General features: G+C 35.9%; 1 protein-coding gene across 3 annotated transcripts in view; it reads right to left on the minus strand.

Annotated features, from left to right (window-relative positions):
* LOC114660650 (pro-neuregulin-2, membrane-bound isoform-like) overlaps window positions 1-16203 on the minus strand; it is a 228800-nt gene that overhangs the window by 33887 nt on the left and 178710 nt on the right. For all 3 annotated transcript variants that reach the window (XM_028813483.2, XM_051933904.1, XM_028813482.2), the window contains 2 exons: window positions 8047-8149; window positions 3059-3182 (listed from right to left, as the gene is read on the minus strand). In XM_028813483.2, the coding sequence (XP_028669316.1) occupies window positions 3059-3182; window positions 8047-8149 (227 nt within the window). The remainder of the gene's footprint in view (window positions 1-3058; window positions 3183-8046; window positions 8150-16203) is intronic.

Below are 16203 nucleotides of genomic sequence, written 5' to 3' on the forward strand. Positions count from 1 at the left end.
AATCACCATTTTTCCTGTTGTCTCTCATGTAAAACTAATGGCAGTGGTGCAGAGAGAAAGGTATTATTTTAATTTACTTGTTGTTCTGGATAATTAAAAAATATTACTAATTCTTTGGAAATTATTAACTGCAGGTGAAAAACGATTAACAGCTGTGATAATTTCTATTTTTTGCTCTATTATTACTTACTTACTTTTTTTTTGTAGGCTATCTCTTAAGGTCTCATACATTTTCAAGTCATGTGCACATTCCAGAAAGTTCCAACTTAAAAGTGAATGATAAAGTTGTATAAACAAAATTGAACCACAAATCAATTTACAGGTCAAGTCAGGTTGGGGAGCATGCACTGATACAGTGCACTGCCACACCCACCAAACGACAAAACATCTCACGGTCCTGGTTGGCAACCCCCAGGCAGACATGTGGTTCAGTTCCACCCCTTGGCCTGGTCCAGCTGCTTGGGTCCTCAACAATGAGGATCCTGTAAGTTGGATCACCCTCAGGAACTCATCCACATGGCTGTAATGGCATAACTGATGCTCCCTCACAATGCAGGTAATGTGCCTCATTCGGAACTTTGTGAGCAACTACTCATTCAACACTAAGTTAAACCAGCAGTACCCAAGGATTTTACGAAGAGACACAGTACCAAAAGAGTCCAGTGTTCATCTCATGTCACTGGATAGTGTCCAGGTCTTGGAACCATATAGCAAAAGAGGAAGCACCAAGACTCTAAAGACTCGGGAGCACGATACACCCCTTTCCAGCAACCTCATGATCCCCACCTGGCTGTTCTAAATCCGTCTACTGATGTCATAGGGAGTCACCAGAGACATGAATGTCACTGCTGAGATAAGTAAACCTCTCGACAAGATCAACACTCTCTCTGTAGATAGACACACTGTCAATGGCTGTGCCCTGCTTTTTATCCAGGACACTCACAAGTCCAGACAGTCAGACTTCTTGCTCAATCTCTCAAGAGAAACTCAACAAAGGCTGCAGAGAAACTCCGCAAATAATTGCGTTTGCGCTCCAGGAGAACCTTTAGTGCCAGGATATGGTCGATGATAGACTTCTCAGGCATAAAACCAGACTGCTCCGTTTGCTGGTAGGTGAGCAAGTGATCACAGATCCTATTGAGGATGATCCTGGCAAGGATCTTACCCAGAACAGAGAGCAGTGTTATCCCCCTGTAGTTGTCGTAATCCAGGTGATCACCCTTCCCTTTCAAGATAGGGATGACAAGTTCCATTTTCCAGCCAGTTGGGAAGATGCCTGTCTCCCAAATTGAAGCAAAGATTGCTTGCAATGCAAGGAGAATAACCTTACCACCAGCCTGAAGAAGTTCACCCTGGATACCACAGATACCTGCAGCCTTCCCTTCCTTCAGCTGGATCACCACCTGTACAATCTCAGTGAGACTGGAGGTTTCGAGGCTAATTGGAAGATCAGCCTCAAGAACCGTGGATCCAGAAATGTCCAACGTCCTAGCCAGAGGATCAGCTTTAAACATGTGCTCAAAGTAGCCAGCCCAGGGGGTCACAACTGCTGTGTAATCCGTAAGGACCGTTCCATCAGCCACCCTGACTGAGACTGTCCGCTCTGTGCTATGATTCCTCTGTAAGCAGGACGTGGGTCATTAACCCATAGATGGTGTGTCACTTTCTCACAGATTCCTCTAACAAACGACTCCCTATCTGCCATCAGAGCCCTCGCAGCCGTCCCTCTCAGTTCCCAGTATAGACTGGAGTTGTAATCAAGCCATGCACTATGACTTCTCTCGATAATATCCAAGGTGCCCTGCGAGATGAAACACCTCCTTTTGGGAACACTGGTAACACCAAAACAACCCTCAGGGTCTTGTCACGGAAGGTCTCCCTCATCACATTAGGATCAGCAGTCGCACCCAAGTCTGTAAGTTTCTCACACAAACTCGTTAGAAACAGCCTGATCTTGGAGTCTGGCCAGGTCCATCCTAATTCTCCTAGTTGGTGGTAGCCTACTGGACCTAATCTAGATCTTCAGACTAGCAACAACAAATCTCTGGTCAGAATTCACAAACTGGGTACTTCTGTAGATAGATAGATAGATAGATAGATAGATAGATAGATAGATAGATAGATAGATAGATAGATAGATAGATAGATAGATAGATAGATAGATAGATAGATAGATAGATAGATAGATAGATAGATACTTTATTAATCCCAAGGGGAAATTCACATATTCTAGCAGCAGCATACTGATAAAGAACAATATTAAATTAAAGAGTGATAACCAGCACATCTGTGAGGATGTGGAAAGAAAACCAGACTACCTAGAGGAAAAACATGCAGAAAGAATGTGCAGACTTCACATAGACAGTGGCCAGGGATGGGATTCATACTGAAGATGTTGGATCTGTGAGGAGGGAGCACTAACTACTGCACCACAATGCCACCCTGTCTTATAATGTAGATTATAACATTTCTTCATCCATCAGATATAAATGTAAGTATTTACTTAACTGTTGTTGGCTAGATTACCTGAGCATTCTTAATTAGTCCTGTATGAATGAGTGTGTTTGCATGAGGGCATCTGGCAATGAACTTGTGTCCTGTCAAGGAATGCTATCTACCTTGCAAAAATCCTGCTGGGATAGGCTATAGATCCATGTGGGTACTTTAATGTATTCTATTATGTTACAAACAAATGAAGATAATCCAAAATATCACCTTGTTGTCATATGCTTTCATGAAAATTTAAAACAAAGATTATCATTGTCCTTGCGATTTATTTTAAAATAAAATTATAGTACACTGACAGTAGTAGGAGTGGCAGTAACCTCCTAAAAATGTCAAGATTACCAGCTTTCTCTCTGAGTACTCAGATATACAAAAAATTCAGAGTTACTGAAATAACTGAGAAAATTGACTTGCATAACATGGAAAATAAGTGTAAGCATTCATGTTTAACATAAGGAGTTTAAAAAAAGAAAAAGAAAAAATTAATAAATCCAGTAACAAAATTTAACATTATCTATGCTGCTGAATTTTATGCAACACAATGTGAACTCACATCAACCATTGGTAACTCTTCCGGTCCTGGCCCGGGATGGTTTGGCCCGTTAGCTAAATTTCGATTCTGATGATCAGGGCACATATTCTGCCTTAAGTGATTGTGCATTTTCTTTCTTTGTTTCCTGTGGGAAATAATAAAGAAAACCATCTTTAACTACACATCCATGTAAGTCAAAAATGATCTGTTTAGGTTAATACATAAGACAATAGAAAGAAAAGCTGATTGCCCTCTGGAGGTGTGTTAACAGGGCAAAATGTGTGCCTAAAATTGCAGGAGAGTATTCTGAATAGCATTAAAATGTAACATCTTTGGAATTCCAGCCTTTTGATTAGCCCCCTTAATAGTATAGTTGTGCATGTTTGTAACGCTGTAGTGAAGAATGTATAATAAAAATGCAATAATCCATTAGAACTTTTGTCCAGAAAATAACAGCATAACTAACTATAATGGTATGATGTTATATATGGTAGTACCATACTTAAAGGAGAATGCTATACTTTCAATAGATGTTCCTGTGATATCCACACTTTGTTCACACCTGTAAGTAACATATTGCAGGAAATACATGCTTAGGCTCTCCTGTGTTACTTTTAATAAGCATCTAATTTTTCTTAATTTTTTCACTGTAATTTTACTGCAAACATATATTAAATCCATGGCTTAAATTCTATGTATTCCCTTCTTAGCTTGTAAAATCCTTTTTTTAGTCATTCATTTTATTTTTCATCATTCAGTCCTGGAATAAGCAATTCTGACCTTGAACTTCTTCTTAAGAGGGTATGCTGCTCATAACATTTAATTCACGATGTGCCTTTTTAAAAAATATATTTATAGATTCCGTTCTTCTTTTGCGTGAACATGTTTATATTAGTTTGTAGTAATTAAAAACAAGCAGTGGAATTCTGAATTATATTATGAGCCGAGTAGGGCAGCAAACTACATCAGATAGTGTTGCAACATTTCAAACATTTATGTAAAGCTCCTGGTCTACATATATTTAAATTAATATAACTATGCCTTAAAGTACTTCTTTAACATAAAAAATAGTCCAAAATACTTTTTACAAAAATATATGACATAAAAAATATCATGGTATTGCAGCAAGTAGCTTTGCTGCCATCCAGTGGCTGAGCCTTTAGAGTGGGGTAGTCAACTGCAGACCTGGAGCGCTACAGTGACTGGAAGTTTTTATTCCAATTATTCTCTTAATTTAATGTCAAGCTAGCTGCTACTTAAACTTATTTAAATAAATTCCTAATCATAGCTCTGTAAATCCTGTCCCAGAATTAATGATAATAGATTGTTTTCTCTTTGAAATTTTTGAAAAATGCTTTCTGCTGCCATGATTTTTACTGCACAGGAGTCTCTTCTTCCTCTTTGTTTATCTGGTGTGAGTATATGTTATGGCTATGTTTACATACACCATATGGTGGGCTGGTGTGAGATACTATCGATTCTCTAATTCTTCAAAAGAGGTTGTGTCACTCTGCCTCTCTAGAATACATAAAATGTTTAATCATTAAGAAATATCAATTTGTATTGCCTATATTTGTATATAACATACCGGTTTACGTACTGCAAAATTGCACCTATTACTCATTTACTATTATGTAACAAGACCTTATCACACACTTATTTAGGTCTTCATAACACTTGAAAGGCATCAGTAAAGTGTGTATTCATCTCTGCCATGTGACCTACTAAGAAAACTTCACTTTGGAGTGTTCTGTGGTGTCTTAACTGAGACACATTTCTCACAATATTACATATTTAGTATAAGACCTGTGAATATTTCATATTAACAAGTCATTTTACCATCATTTCAAAAGGCCACACTGCACATCCAATGATGTTTTTATAAGTGTTCTGAAGACTAAAAGAAGTCTTTGTTAAGGTCTTGTTATATTAGAACAAATGAGTGAAGTGTTACTGAAATTAAGGTACAACTTTAACATTTTATTACATACAAGAAAAATATGCTGTGTAATACATTTTATATAAGGTATATGAATTACAAACAGTTTTAGAGAAGTCTGAGATGTCAAAATAAACAAAGTAAAATATAAAATGTAATTTGAAATTTGATTGTTGTGAAGTTTAGGTGGGTTTTAGTTGAGTGTGCTTTAATTTGTACTTCAAATGTTCCGTTAGCTGCTACAGTAACTTTTAAATATCATGATGTATTATGCACAATAAATTCTTGGTGCCTACTTCTTTCTGTTAGTTTTAAAATTTTATTCATTATTCTATCTGTGTTTAACTCATTTTGTTTTTGCATTTCCTATACAATTATCAAAGGCTTTATCTGTGTATTGCAAAATGGTAGAGCTGTGTCAGTGCAAATTTGCTAATGGAAAATAATGGTAAATGTTAATTCAATGGGGAAAAATAAAAAAAAGGTTTGGTGTGTATTATTTCAATTATTCATCTTTCCTCAGATGCATTATGTGCAAAGGTGGCAAAAATTACAGAATATATATAAAGTGTAAAGGGTTAAGAGAAAGAACACAATACAATTTGATTTCCTTGAACTATCCTAAAAAATTGGTTGGCTTGACAAAATGTAAGCTGACAGAAAAAATTATATATTTTTTAATTGGTATCATCAGTTAAATAAATACTTGGTTACAAAATGCTGAAGGGATATATGAACTTCAAACATACTACCTGAGAAGAATCCTTTAAATTAAAAACTCTCTACTTTAATCATATATCACCCTGTTGGATTTTGCTGGGGGAAGTCTTTGCAGTCACAATTATATCCTTGGAAATTACTTTTTTATGCATTGTATATACAATGTATATATGTCATAATTTATGAGATTAAACAAAACTGGTAGCCCATTAAAATCTTTATACTATATTGTAAATGTATAGCTTCTAGGTGTATCAGAGAAACACATTAATTTGCATTTAATGTTTCTTGATAATTGTTTTTAGCTATTTGTTGTACCTAATTTAAACTATGATGAAATATTTTGTATCCTCCTGATATTACAGTTATTCAGCAGTGTCCAGGAGTGTTGTAGGATGGATGTAATGGGGCTTCCCTTGGCCTGTCCAGGTCCAATTTATTCATCATTTCAATATGAGATGCCTGTTCTTTATTCTCTGTTTCTTTTCTTGAATTAGTCTGGTTTTTGTTTTTTTTACAGAAGAAATGATGACACATAAATGAGTTTCCATCCTATATGTTTTTTTTCAATTGGATAATAATCTTAGTTTACTCTCTTATTTTTGTTTTCATTAAATCTGTATTAAGGTCATTTTGTGTTGCTGATATAATGAGAGATTTAAGCCTTTTCTGTGTATTATCAGCTTCAGTGTTACCTCATTTAATCTTAGCTATACTTTTTAAATACGCTGGCCCTTAAGCAAAGCCCTTAACCTGCAATTGCTTCATTCTGGGGTATGACATTAATCTACATCCAGCCCTACAAGCAGGGAAAACTTGAGGGTTGGTGGCAGGACTGGCATTCCAGCCTCCGTAAAAAAGAAAACCTCACACTGTTCCAGTGTGGTGCTGAGGTGTCGCCCGCTGCCCTTCAGTCTCAATCCAGGTGGTTTGTTGTGTGGTGGGTGCAGCAACGCACTATCAGCACATGCTCCCAACCTCTTTCTTTGACATCTAATATTGTTTGTTTCTTCTTTGTGTTCATTTCAGTCATGTTTATTTATTTAGTTACTCAGCAGTCATTTGTATAAGGATAAGGGGTCATTTTAGGGCTAGGGTCAGTTAACTTCTCCAGACTTATATTTCATACATTAAAAACTGCTTTTGTTGGAGTGGAAGAGGAAGGTTCTTTTTATTGTGTACCCTGTTAGTCAGAAAAGGGAAAGAATGGTGGTGGTAACAGCAGCTTCTCTAACAAACCACTGTTTCATTTTCACATATGTGACAGGTGTATATTCTAAATATATTCATAAGGTTTAAAAGTAATACCACTTCTTAATATAAATCCATATTCTACAAAATTCATAATTAATTTGGCACCATGACTTAAGAAAATAAATTGATATAAACATTTCAGCTGTCTTTCACAAATTTCTTAATTTATTTCAGTGCTTCTTGTGTCATGTTCCTATTTAACTATTTTTTATTATCAATGTAAAAGCATGTTTGCTTGCTGGCATGAAATGATACATTTTAGAGTTTACAAAACTCTGTACATGGTGTAAGTAATATGGCCTCTTCAGCATTTGCAGTCTATCCCATTTTGTTTTGGAAGAATAACGGTCCTATCACATATTACATATAAAATATTCATTTTACCTACACTTTCACCTTGCCTATTTTTCTAGAAGTATCATTTTTTAATTATATTTCTCTCATATAAACATTGTCTCTTGGTCATGGAACAGAGTTGCAAAAACAATGGTACTAATCCCAGAGTCAGACCTGCTGATCTGTTTTTAATATTCCTATAGGTAAAGCCTGTGAGCCATCAAAAATGTATCTTTTTGCAGAATGCTCTTCATTCAAGTGTTTTTGTTTCATTTGTCTTTAGTGTATTTGTACATTACATTGAAATTAGTTTCACATTTGGTGATCTGTAACTGCTCTGAGCCAAGGCTCCAAAAATAGAAGTATACTGTATAAAAATAATTAATGTCACTGTAAATTCATTTGATACCACTGAGTGAGTGAATCCATTCTCCTTAATTAAATTACTGATGTTAGAAAAAATAAAAGGTATAAACCCTAAAGATATCTATGAAAACAGACTTTTCATAAATTTATCAAAAATGTAGAACTCCCACAGGTGTGTTTTTTCCAGTACAAACAAAGAAAACTAACAAAATGTCAGACTAAACAAACAGTAAAATTAAATTAAATGAAATAGGTTTTTATAAGAATCACCGGAAGAAATCTGTTCAGCTTAACAGCCTTAAACTTTTATTTTCTACAAAAAATACTATTGATGCAGATTATATAACAACTAAAAATCAACCTTGGTCTAAATGTCATAAAACAATACACTTACTTTGTCTTGCAGTATGCGACCACACACACAATCCCCACCACCAATAAAGCTACACATATTCCAGTAATTGTTAGGACTCTCTTCTGGTAGAGTTCCTCTGCCTCTGCAAAAAGAAACAATTGACAAGGGTGAGAAAATGTTCTACTGAAAAAGGCTGAGCTACAGTACCTGCAGTGCTCCAGCTGTACCCTAACATGGGACAATCTTTCACCATTTTAAAAAGAATCTAAATTCTAATTTATACTGCTAGTACACTCCGATTGATATAATTGTGTCTTATATCACATTTTTAAAGAAAATCTTAGTTAAATGACATAGACAGTAAAATAGAAACATTCAATGCTGTTCTAAATGACTGTATATCTTCTTTTTTTTTAATTCTTGCCATTTAATTGCTTTATGTCATCTGTGGAAGGCAGATTGCTTAAATTCAAATTTAATGGCCTAATTTTGGAAGGAACAATATCTTTACCAATGTAAACACTAATGGAGAAGTTGTACAGTCTAACAAGAACACTATAAATGAAAAAATAATTAATAAGAGGTATGTGTATAATATGTTTAGCCGTGTTCATTCAAACTTGCATGGGCAGTGAAAGACTGAACATTTGCATGATTGAAAATCACATCCACAACCATGGAATTCAGAGTCTGGGTCGGCCAGTAAGAATCATGTTCATATTAAAACTCATAACAAACTACACTTTGAGCTCTCCTATAAACAAAGTAGTTATTATATCTTCTGTTTTAGGTTAATGTGTTTAATGTATCGTGAATGTATAGCTGTCAGGTTCCACTGTTGCCTTCCATTTTTTATACTTTTTTTTACATTTTTTATTAGGTTTTCAAGTTGGTTTGTATTGGCTTGATACCTTTCGACATTCACAAGAATCAAGATGGCCTCAAGTTTTTGACATCATGCATTGGGCATGACTACCTGCTTTTAATGCATGACATCACTGGGACCCCTTTTCCCATTTAAAAGGAGGACTAGGATTTATTGGCTCTCAACCTGGGATCTACAGTAGCTATAGTGACCTCTTCTGACAATTTTCAGGTAGCTGGATTTTTGGGACATTATTTGACATTGCTCCATTTTTCAAATTTCAGATTTCAAATCTTTTTTGAATTTTATGGTTGTAACACTGTGGTATTTATTTTTTGCTTTTTAGAAGCTAGTTACAGTAAGCATGTAATTACAACTGACTACAAAGGACCATGTGTGCAACAAAAGTCATTGCATGCCTTTTTCTTAGCATCTCTCCTAAGATAGTGTTAGGGCCTGTTAGGGACATTACATTACTCACTGTTTTCTTTCTGCCTGTTTCCTTGCAGTAACCTAAAACAAGCTAATTCAGTGGCGTACCTTATACCTCCTGTTATGATCAAATTTTTTATTTAAATTTTTCCAACTATTACTTGACTTTTAAAAATTATTTGAGTATAATTTCTGGAGTTTTGAAGCTCAAGGAGTTAATTCATGCTTATTTTTCTGTTTCCATATTTTATCATTGTTAAAAATGATTCACATGCTTGAGCAGCACTGTTTTGTTTTGCTTATGGGTGCTGGCACTTTGAATTTCAACTGCCAACAAAACTATTCTAGTTTGTAAGCTAGATAACTGGGAATGTGCAATGTGTGACATCATTATCATAAAGGTTTAAATATCAGTGTTGTTCACCTCCTGGTTGTTTAGGTTTGACTTCTTTAACAAAAAAACTTTAGTGTGATTTCTTATTATTACCTTCACTTTTCTGGTTACAACTTTATCTGTCCTCTAACTTTGAATTATGTCTGACATTTTTTGGCTGTGGTTAAAACTCAGAAAATGACGACAAACTAATTAAAATTAATCTAAAAAAGAATATCATTAATATAATGCTAAACATATTCAGTATATAAAATACATAATAGTGAGGCAAAAAAAATGTAAGTCACTTTTGTCTGTTTTGATGTTGCTTTTTTAATCTTGTCAATAAAGTCTTTAAAATACAAAGGGACATTTCTCTTTACAGTCCTCCCCCCTAACCTCTGCTTTTGATATATAAACTGCTCAAAAAAATTAAAGGAACACTTTGAAAACACATCAGATCTCAATGGGAAAAATATCATGCTGGATATCTCTACTGATATAGACTGGGTAATGTGTTAGGAATGAAGGGATGCCACATCGTTTGATGGAAATGAAAATTATTAACCTACAGAGGGCTGAATTCAAAGACACCCTGAAAATCAAAGTGAAAAAATGTTCAGTAGTTTGTATGGCCCCCACGTGCTTGTATGCATGCCTAACAATGTCGGGGCATGGTCCTAATGAGACGACGGATGGTGTCCTGGGGGATCTCCTCCCAGATCTGGACAAGGGCATCACTGAGCTCCTAGACAGTCTGAGATGCAACCTGGCAGCAACGGATGTATTGAAACAATGTCCCAGAGGTGTTCTATTGGATTTAGGTCAGGTGAGTGTGGGGGCCAGTCAGTGCTATCAATTCCTTCATCTTCCAGGAACTGCCTGCACACTCTCTCCACATGAGGCCAGGAATTGTCATGCACCAGGAGGAACCCAGGACCCACTGCACCAGCATATGGTCTGACAATGGGTCCAAGGATTTCATCCCAATACCTAATGGCAGTCATGGTGCCATTGTCTAGCCTGTAGAGGTCTGTGTGTCCCTCCATGGATATGCCTCCCCAGACCATCACTGACCCACCACCAAACCGGTCATGACGAACGATGTTACATTCAGCATGACGTTCTCCACAGCTTCTCCAGACCATTTCATGTCTGTCACATGTGCTCAGGGTGAACCTGCTCTCATCTGTGAAAAGCACAGTGTGCCAGTGGTGGACCTGCCAATTCTTGTATTCTATGGCAAATGCCAATCGAGCTACACAGTGTCAGGCAGTGAGCACAGGGCCCACCAGAGGATGTTGGGGCCTCAGGCCACCTTCATGAAGTCTGTTTCTGATTGTTTGGTCAGAGACATTCACACCAGTGGCCTGCTGGAGGTCATTTTGTACGGCTCTGGCAGTGCTCATCCTGTTCCTCCTTGCCCAAAGGTGCAGATACCGGTCCTGCTGATGGGTTAAGGACGGCCCTGTCCAGCTCTCCTAGAGTAACTGCATGTCTCCTGGAATTTCCTCCATGCCCTTGAGACTGTGCTGGGAGACACAGCAAACCTTCTGGCGATGGCACGTATTGATGTGCCATCCTGGAGAAGTTGGACTATCCGTGCAACCTCTGTAGGGTCCAGGTATCGCCTCATTATACCAGTAGTGACACTGACTGTGGCCAAATGCAATACTAGTGAAAAAACAGTCAGAAAAGATGAGGAGGGAAACATGTCAGTGGCCTCCACCTGTTAAACCATTCCTGTTTTGGGGGTTGTCTCATTGTTGCCCCTCTAGTGCACAGTTTGTTAATTTCATTAACACCAAAGCAGCTGAAACTGATTAACAACCCTTTCTGCTACTCAACTGAAAAGATCAATATCTCAGAGGTTTCACTGACTGGTTGCTAAGCTCGGGTTAAAAAGTGTTCCTTTAATTTTTTTGAGCAGTATACTGTATATGCTAGTTTATATTGCTAACATAAAAATAATTACTCATGTTAGAGATGTCCTTTTGAAGTTGCGGAAAAATCTTTCTGTCAGATTTGAGAAATGTGAACTACACAAACTCTTCCTAGCATTCTTAGGTTATTAAATTTCACACACTAGCATGAATAGGAGGACAAAAGAGTTTCAGCCCTTAACTGGAGACTGACAAGAGTACGTAACTGTTTTAATGTTTCCTGTTATTTGCAAATTATTACCTCTAGTTTATAAAAAAAAACTTCAGCACAGTCATTTCACCAATTGCATCCAGTCCATTGTATAGACTCCTGAAGGCCAATTCTCTTTTCAGTTGCTTACAGAATTGATTACCCTAGCCCCAATTTTATGCCTCCAAGACTCATTGTTACAATTTAAATTTGAAGTTAATGCTTCATATATCAGGGTGGGAGGCAAGCTATCTCAACAATTTCCAGGAATCTCCTTAGAAACACCATCCCTGTGTTTTTCCTCTATGAATATGTCTGCCACCAAATTAAATTATGATATTGGGAACTTTTGGAAATAAAATTAAGCCTTGAATGACAGCACTGGCTTGATGGGACTAAATTTCCATTCATTATTTTACTGATCATAAGAACTTGGTGTATCTTAAAACTACTAAAATGACTGAATTCCACATAGACCAGATTTGCATTATCTTTAAGTAAATTTGATTTTGCTATTTTGTATCATCCTAGAATTAATAATGTAAAGGCAGACACATTATCCAGATAGGATGAACCAGATCAATTTCCTGTTGAACCTGAACATCTTTTAAAAGGTTTTTGGCAGCTGCTATACTCATCAATGCCAGTGAACTAGTTTCTAAAATATAAAATACCTTGTTTTCAAGAGATCTTTCTTAAAATAGTCTGGAAGGTGAAACTTCCTGTGCCCCCCCAAATTTAGAAAATAGGTGCTAACATGGGCACATAACTAACTTTTGACTTTACTATCGATACTAATTTTGACACCGTTACCAAAACAATACCAAAGCAAATAACAGACGCAACCCCCACCCCTCCACCCCAAGAAACCTGCACACATGCGTGCCGTCCCGGCTATGACACATTCTGTTCTTAGAACTGCCACACCAGTACCTGGTTCCACCATGGTTTGTCCAAGGCACACAATTTCTTAACTGAGTGTTCCTCCTTGGAAGATTGAGTACACTTATACTGTATATGCATATTATAAAAAGGAGCCCTTGGGTGTTCTCCTTGGAGTTTTGACATCACTGATATACACATTGTAACAAGGAATGTTGGTGGGGTGGGGTGTGAGTTTTCCCCTCTCAATTTTGAGATCACTGATATACGCATATTATAGCAAGGGGTGGTGGGGAGAGGTGGGGAGGGATTTTTCCCATAGAATTCTCAGTGTGCTTATATACAAATACTGCTTTGAGGAGCTTTGGGGTTTTGTTTGTTGGTCAAACTTTTAACTTAGATTTTGAATACTGCTGATTTTATTTTCACTTTCATTTTGTAGTTTTGTTTTGTTTTTGTAACTTACAGTCTTAATTTGACATTATATTTTTATTTTAACCACATTGCAATTTTCTGTTTGGTTGCGAGGATGCATTTGCTATTTTCAGAGTAACAGTAATTAGGCAGTCCAAGTTAGTTATTGTCTAAGACTGTGGATAGTTATACAAAAACTTTTTGTGTCCAAATTAGATGTGAATTTCCCCTTGGGATTAATAAAGTATCTATCTATCTATCTATCTATCTATCTATCTATCTATCTATCTATCTATCTATCTATCTATCTATCTATCTATCTATCTATCTATCTATCTATCTATTAAAAGATTTGTGATTTTCTCCTTTTTACTACTATTCTGATTTATGGTTGCCTATTGGGTTTAGTCGCACAGTGCGCTAGTTTTTAGGAATTTCACCACTATTAGCCTTCTCAATAACAATTCAATCTCCTAGTCCTTTTTCATTTGTCCTTTGGGCCTGCCAAATTACAACCTGTTGCAGAACAAAGATATAATTTTCCAATTATGGAAGATGAATCGGTAACACTTTAGTTTAGGCATAACAAAAATGTATCTGTTAGTCATTAACTACTATATAAGAAGACCTCAACATACACTTCTCCGTGTCTTCATAACAGCTACAAAGCATCAATGAAGAATTTATTCATCTCTGCAATGTGACCTACTAAAAATCACTTTGGAATGGTCTGAGGTGGCTTAAATGAGACACCTTTCTTTTGATATTACATGTTTAGTATAAGACCTGTAAATCCTTCATATTAACAAGTAATTTTACCATCATGTCAATATGCCACATTGCTCAGAGATGACTAATGTATCTAGTGATATATGTTATGAAGACCAAAACAAACCTTTGTTAACGTCCTGTTAAATAAGAGTAAATGAGTAATAGTTGCATTTTTACAGTGCCTAAACAAGTGTTACCAATGAATCTTCATGTAAGCAAACATAGAATACTGCAATAGATTTTCCCTTAGATAATGTTATCCCATTGGGTGTTACTGCAGATATGTCTGGTTATATATTGGGAATAGCTTTAGATTCGAGGAAATCTGAAAGAAGTAGCAGTTTCAACAAAAGCATCAACTTTGTCAAAAACAAAATCTCTAAGGACTGGATACCTAGTGATTTCCATAAGCTGAGTACTGAATACAGTAGGTTAAAGAAGATGAGAATATATGGTTATTACATAGAGATGTGGCTAGTAAAAGCATCTGCAGGAGTATTGAATCTTAAATGACTTGTGAAAAACAGGATTGTTGATAGACTAGTGGTAATTTGAATTAACTAAGTCACATGGCAAGGCACATAGAGTGTATTTTGATCACAATTTAATTTCCTCTGCCAGCCAAGCAGATGGGATATTTACCGTGTTTTACTCTCTTTCAAAGTTTCAGTGTGCATACTGTATGTTTGTTGCTCAGTAATAGAACAGAAAGTAGACATTGTCTTATTGAATTTTCTATAGTATTTTTTAGTTGACTCTAACTTTCAATAGAAATTTTGTAATACCTGTAGGAATGGCCTTAAAAGGTTATAAGTGCTTTAGGAGAATATTCATTTTGACAATATTAATTCTCCTAGCTAGAGTGAGGTCAAGGGATGACGATCTACTAACATCTTACTTAATATTTTCTACAAAATTCTAAAAATTAAGCTTAATTAAATATTTAAGTGTTCGACAGTTATATCTAAAACTTTAAAACTGTTCTGACACATTTAATGAAAAGTTATCTGAATTTAATCTAGCATATTGAATGATTTACTTGGAAGAGAACATTCTTGATTAAACTGATTTTAAATTCATGAATCTTATTAAATTCACCTAAAATGTTTAGAAAGAATGGAGGCTTAAGACTTACAATGCCATATCATCAACATAAAGAGATATTTTGTTCAACTCCATACTTTATGATCTTTTTATATTACTATATGAGAACATAAATAGTTACAGGTACAATAGCAATCACAAAAAACAATATTGAAGTTAATGGGAATCCCTTTGTGGTTCTGTGTTCCAATTTAAAATAGAATTGAAATTGTCCATATGAGCTGAAACTTTTGAATTACAGTAGAGTAACTTAACCCATCTGACCTTTATCAAAGCTTTTTTTTTGCTTGTTTGGAGATAGCAGGATCTCTAGAGACTCAGGTACTGAAGTGTAATATTACTGTATGCCTTCCTTTTATAAATTCAGCTTGATCTAGAGATCATATAAATGGTGGCATTCCCTGCATTCTTATAGCTGGTGCTAAGATCTTAACATTATTATTTAGAAGAGAGACTGGTCTATACAATGTGAATTCAGAAGGGTCTTTATTTTTCTGGAGAGACTGCAGTTGATGCTTTGGTAGAATGCTGTGTTCTCAATCTTCCACAAACATATCTAGCATTAACAACAGTAATTTATCATAAAAACATGTATAGAATTTCAATGGATTCATGTCTGGGCCTGTAGCTTTTCCTACTCTACAGAGTGTGCATAGCATCTTGAAGCTCAGAGAGCATCAAGGGTTTGTCCATATGCTCTGCACAGATTGCATCCAAGTGTGACATTTATATTTTCCCCACAAAATGTTAGCTTGAGCTGTACTTTGTCCACACTCCAAAGTATGCCTTCTTTGCTCTTGATTGAAGACTTATAGCATTCCTTAAAGGTGTTAGTTATTTTCTTATGCTCCCAAATTAATTGTTAAAATGTGATATTGAGTTCCAAAACTTATGTTTATGCATTTGCCTATCTTATTAACCTTTTTGTCTGTGTTTACAGTAATGATGGCATAACTTGAAAAGGAGTTGGTCTATTTCTTTAGTAGTCAAGGGGTTGAATATTGTTTGTAGCGACAACCTTTTACGTAAAGTGCATCATTCAGTGATCTTGCATATTCCTAACCAACCAAAGAACTTTTTTTAAATCAACTGCGATACTCTTCAAGTATGTAATTTATTTTTAATAAATGAGATGATTTGTCCTCCTAGAAATGCCTTGAATGGCACTGAGATCTCTGACCCATTGATGCCACAAGTACATCACACTTTTTCTCAGATTGAC

The sequence above is a fragment of the Erpetoichthys calabaricus genome, chromosome 11 (assembly GCF_900747795.2).
Source record: "Erpetoichthys calabaricus chromosome 11, fErpCal1.3, whole genome shotgun sequence".
Taxonomy (NCBI): domain Eukaryota; kingdom Metazoa; phylum Chordata; class Cladistia; order Polypteriformes; family Polypteridae; genus Erpetoichthys; species Erpetoichthys calabaricus.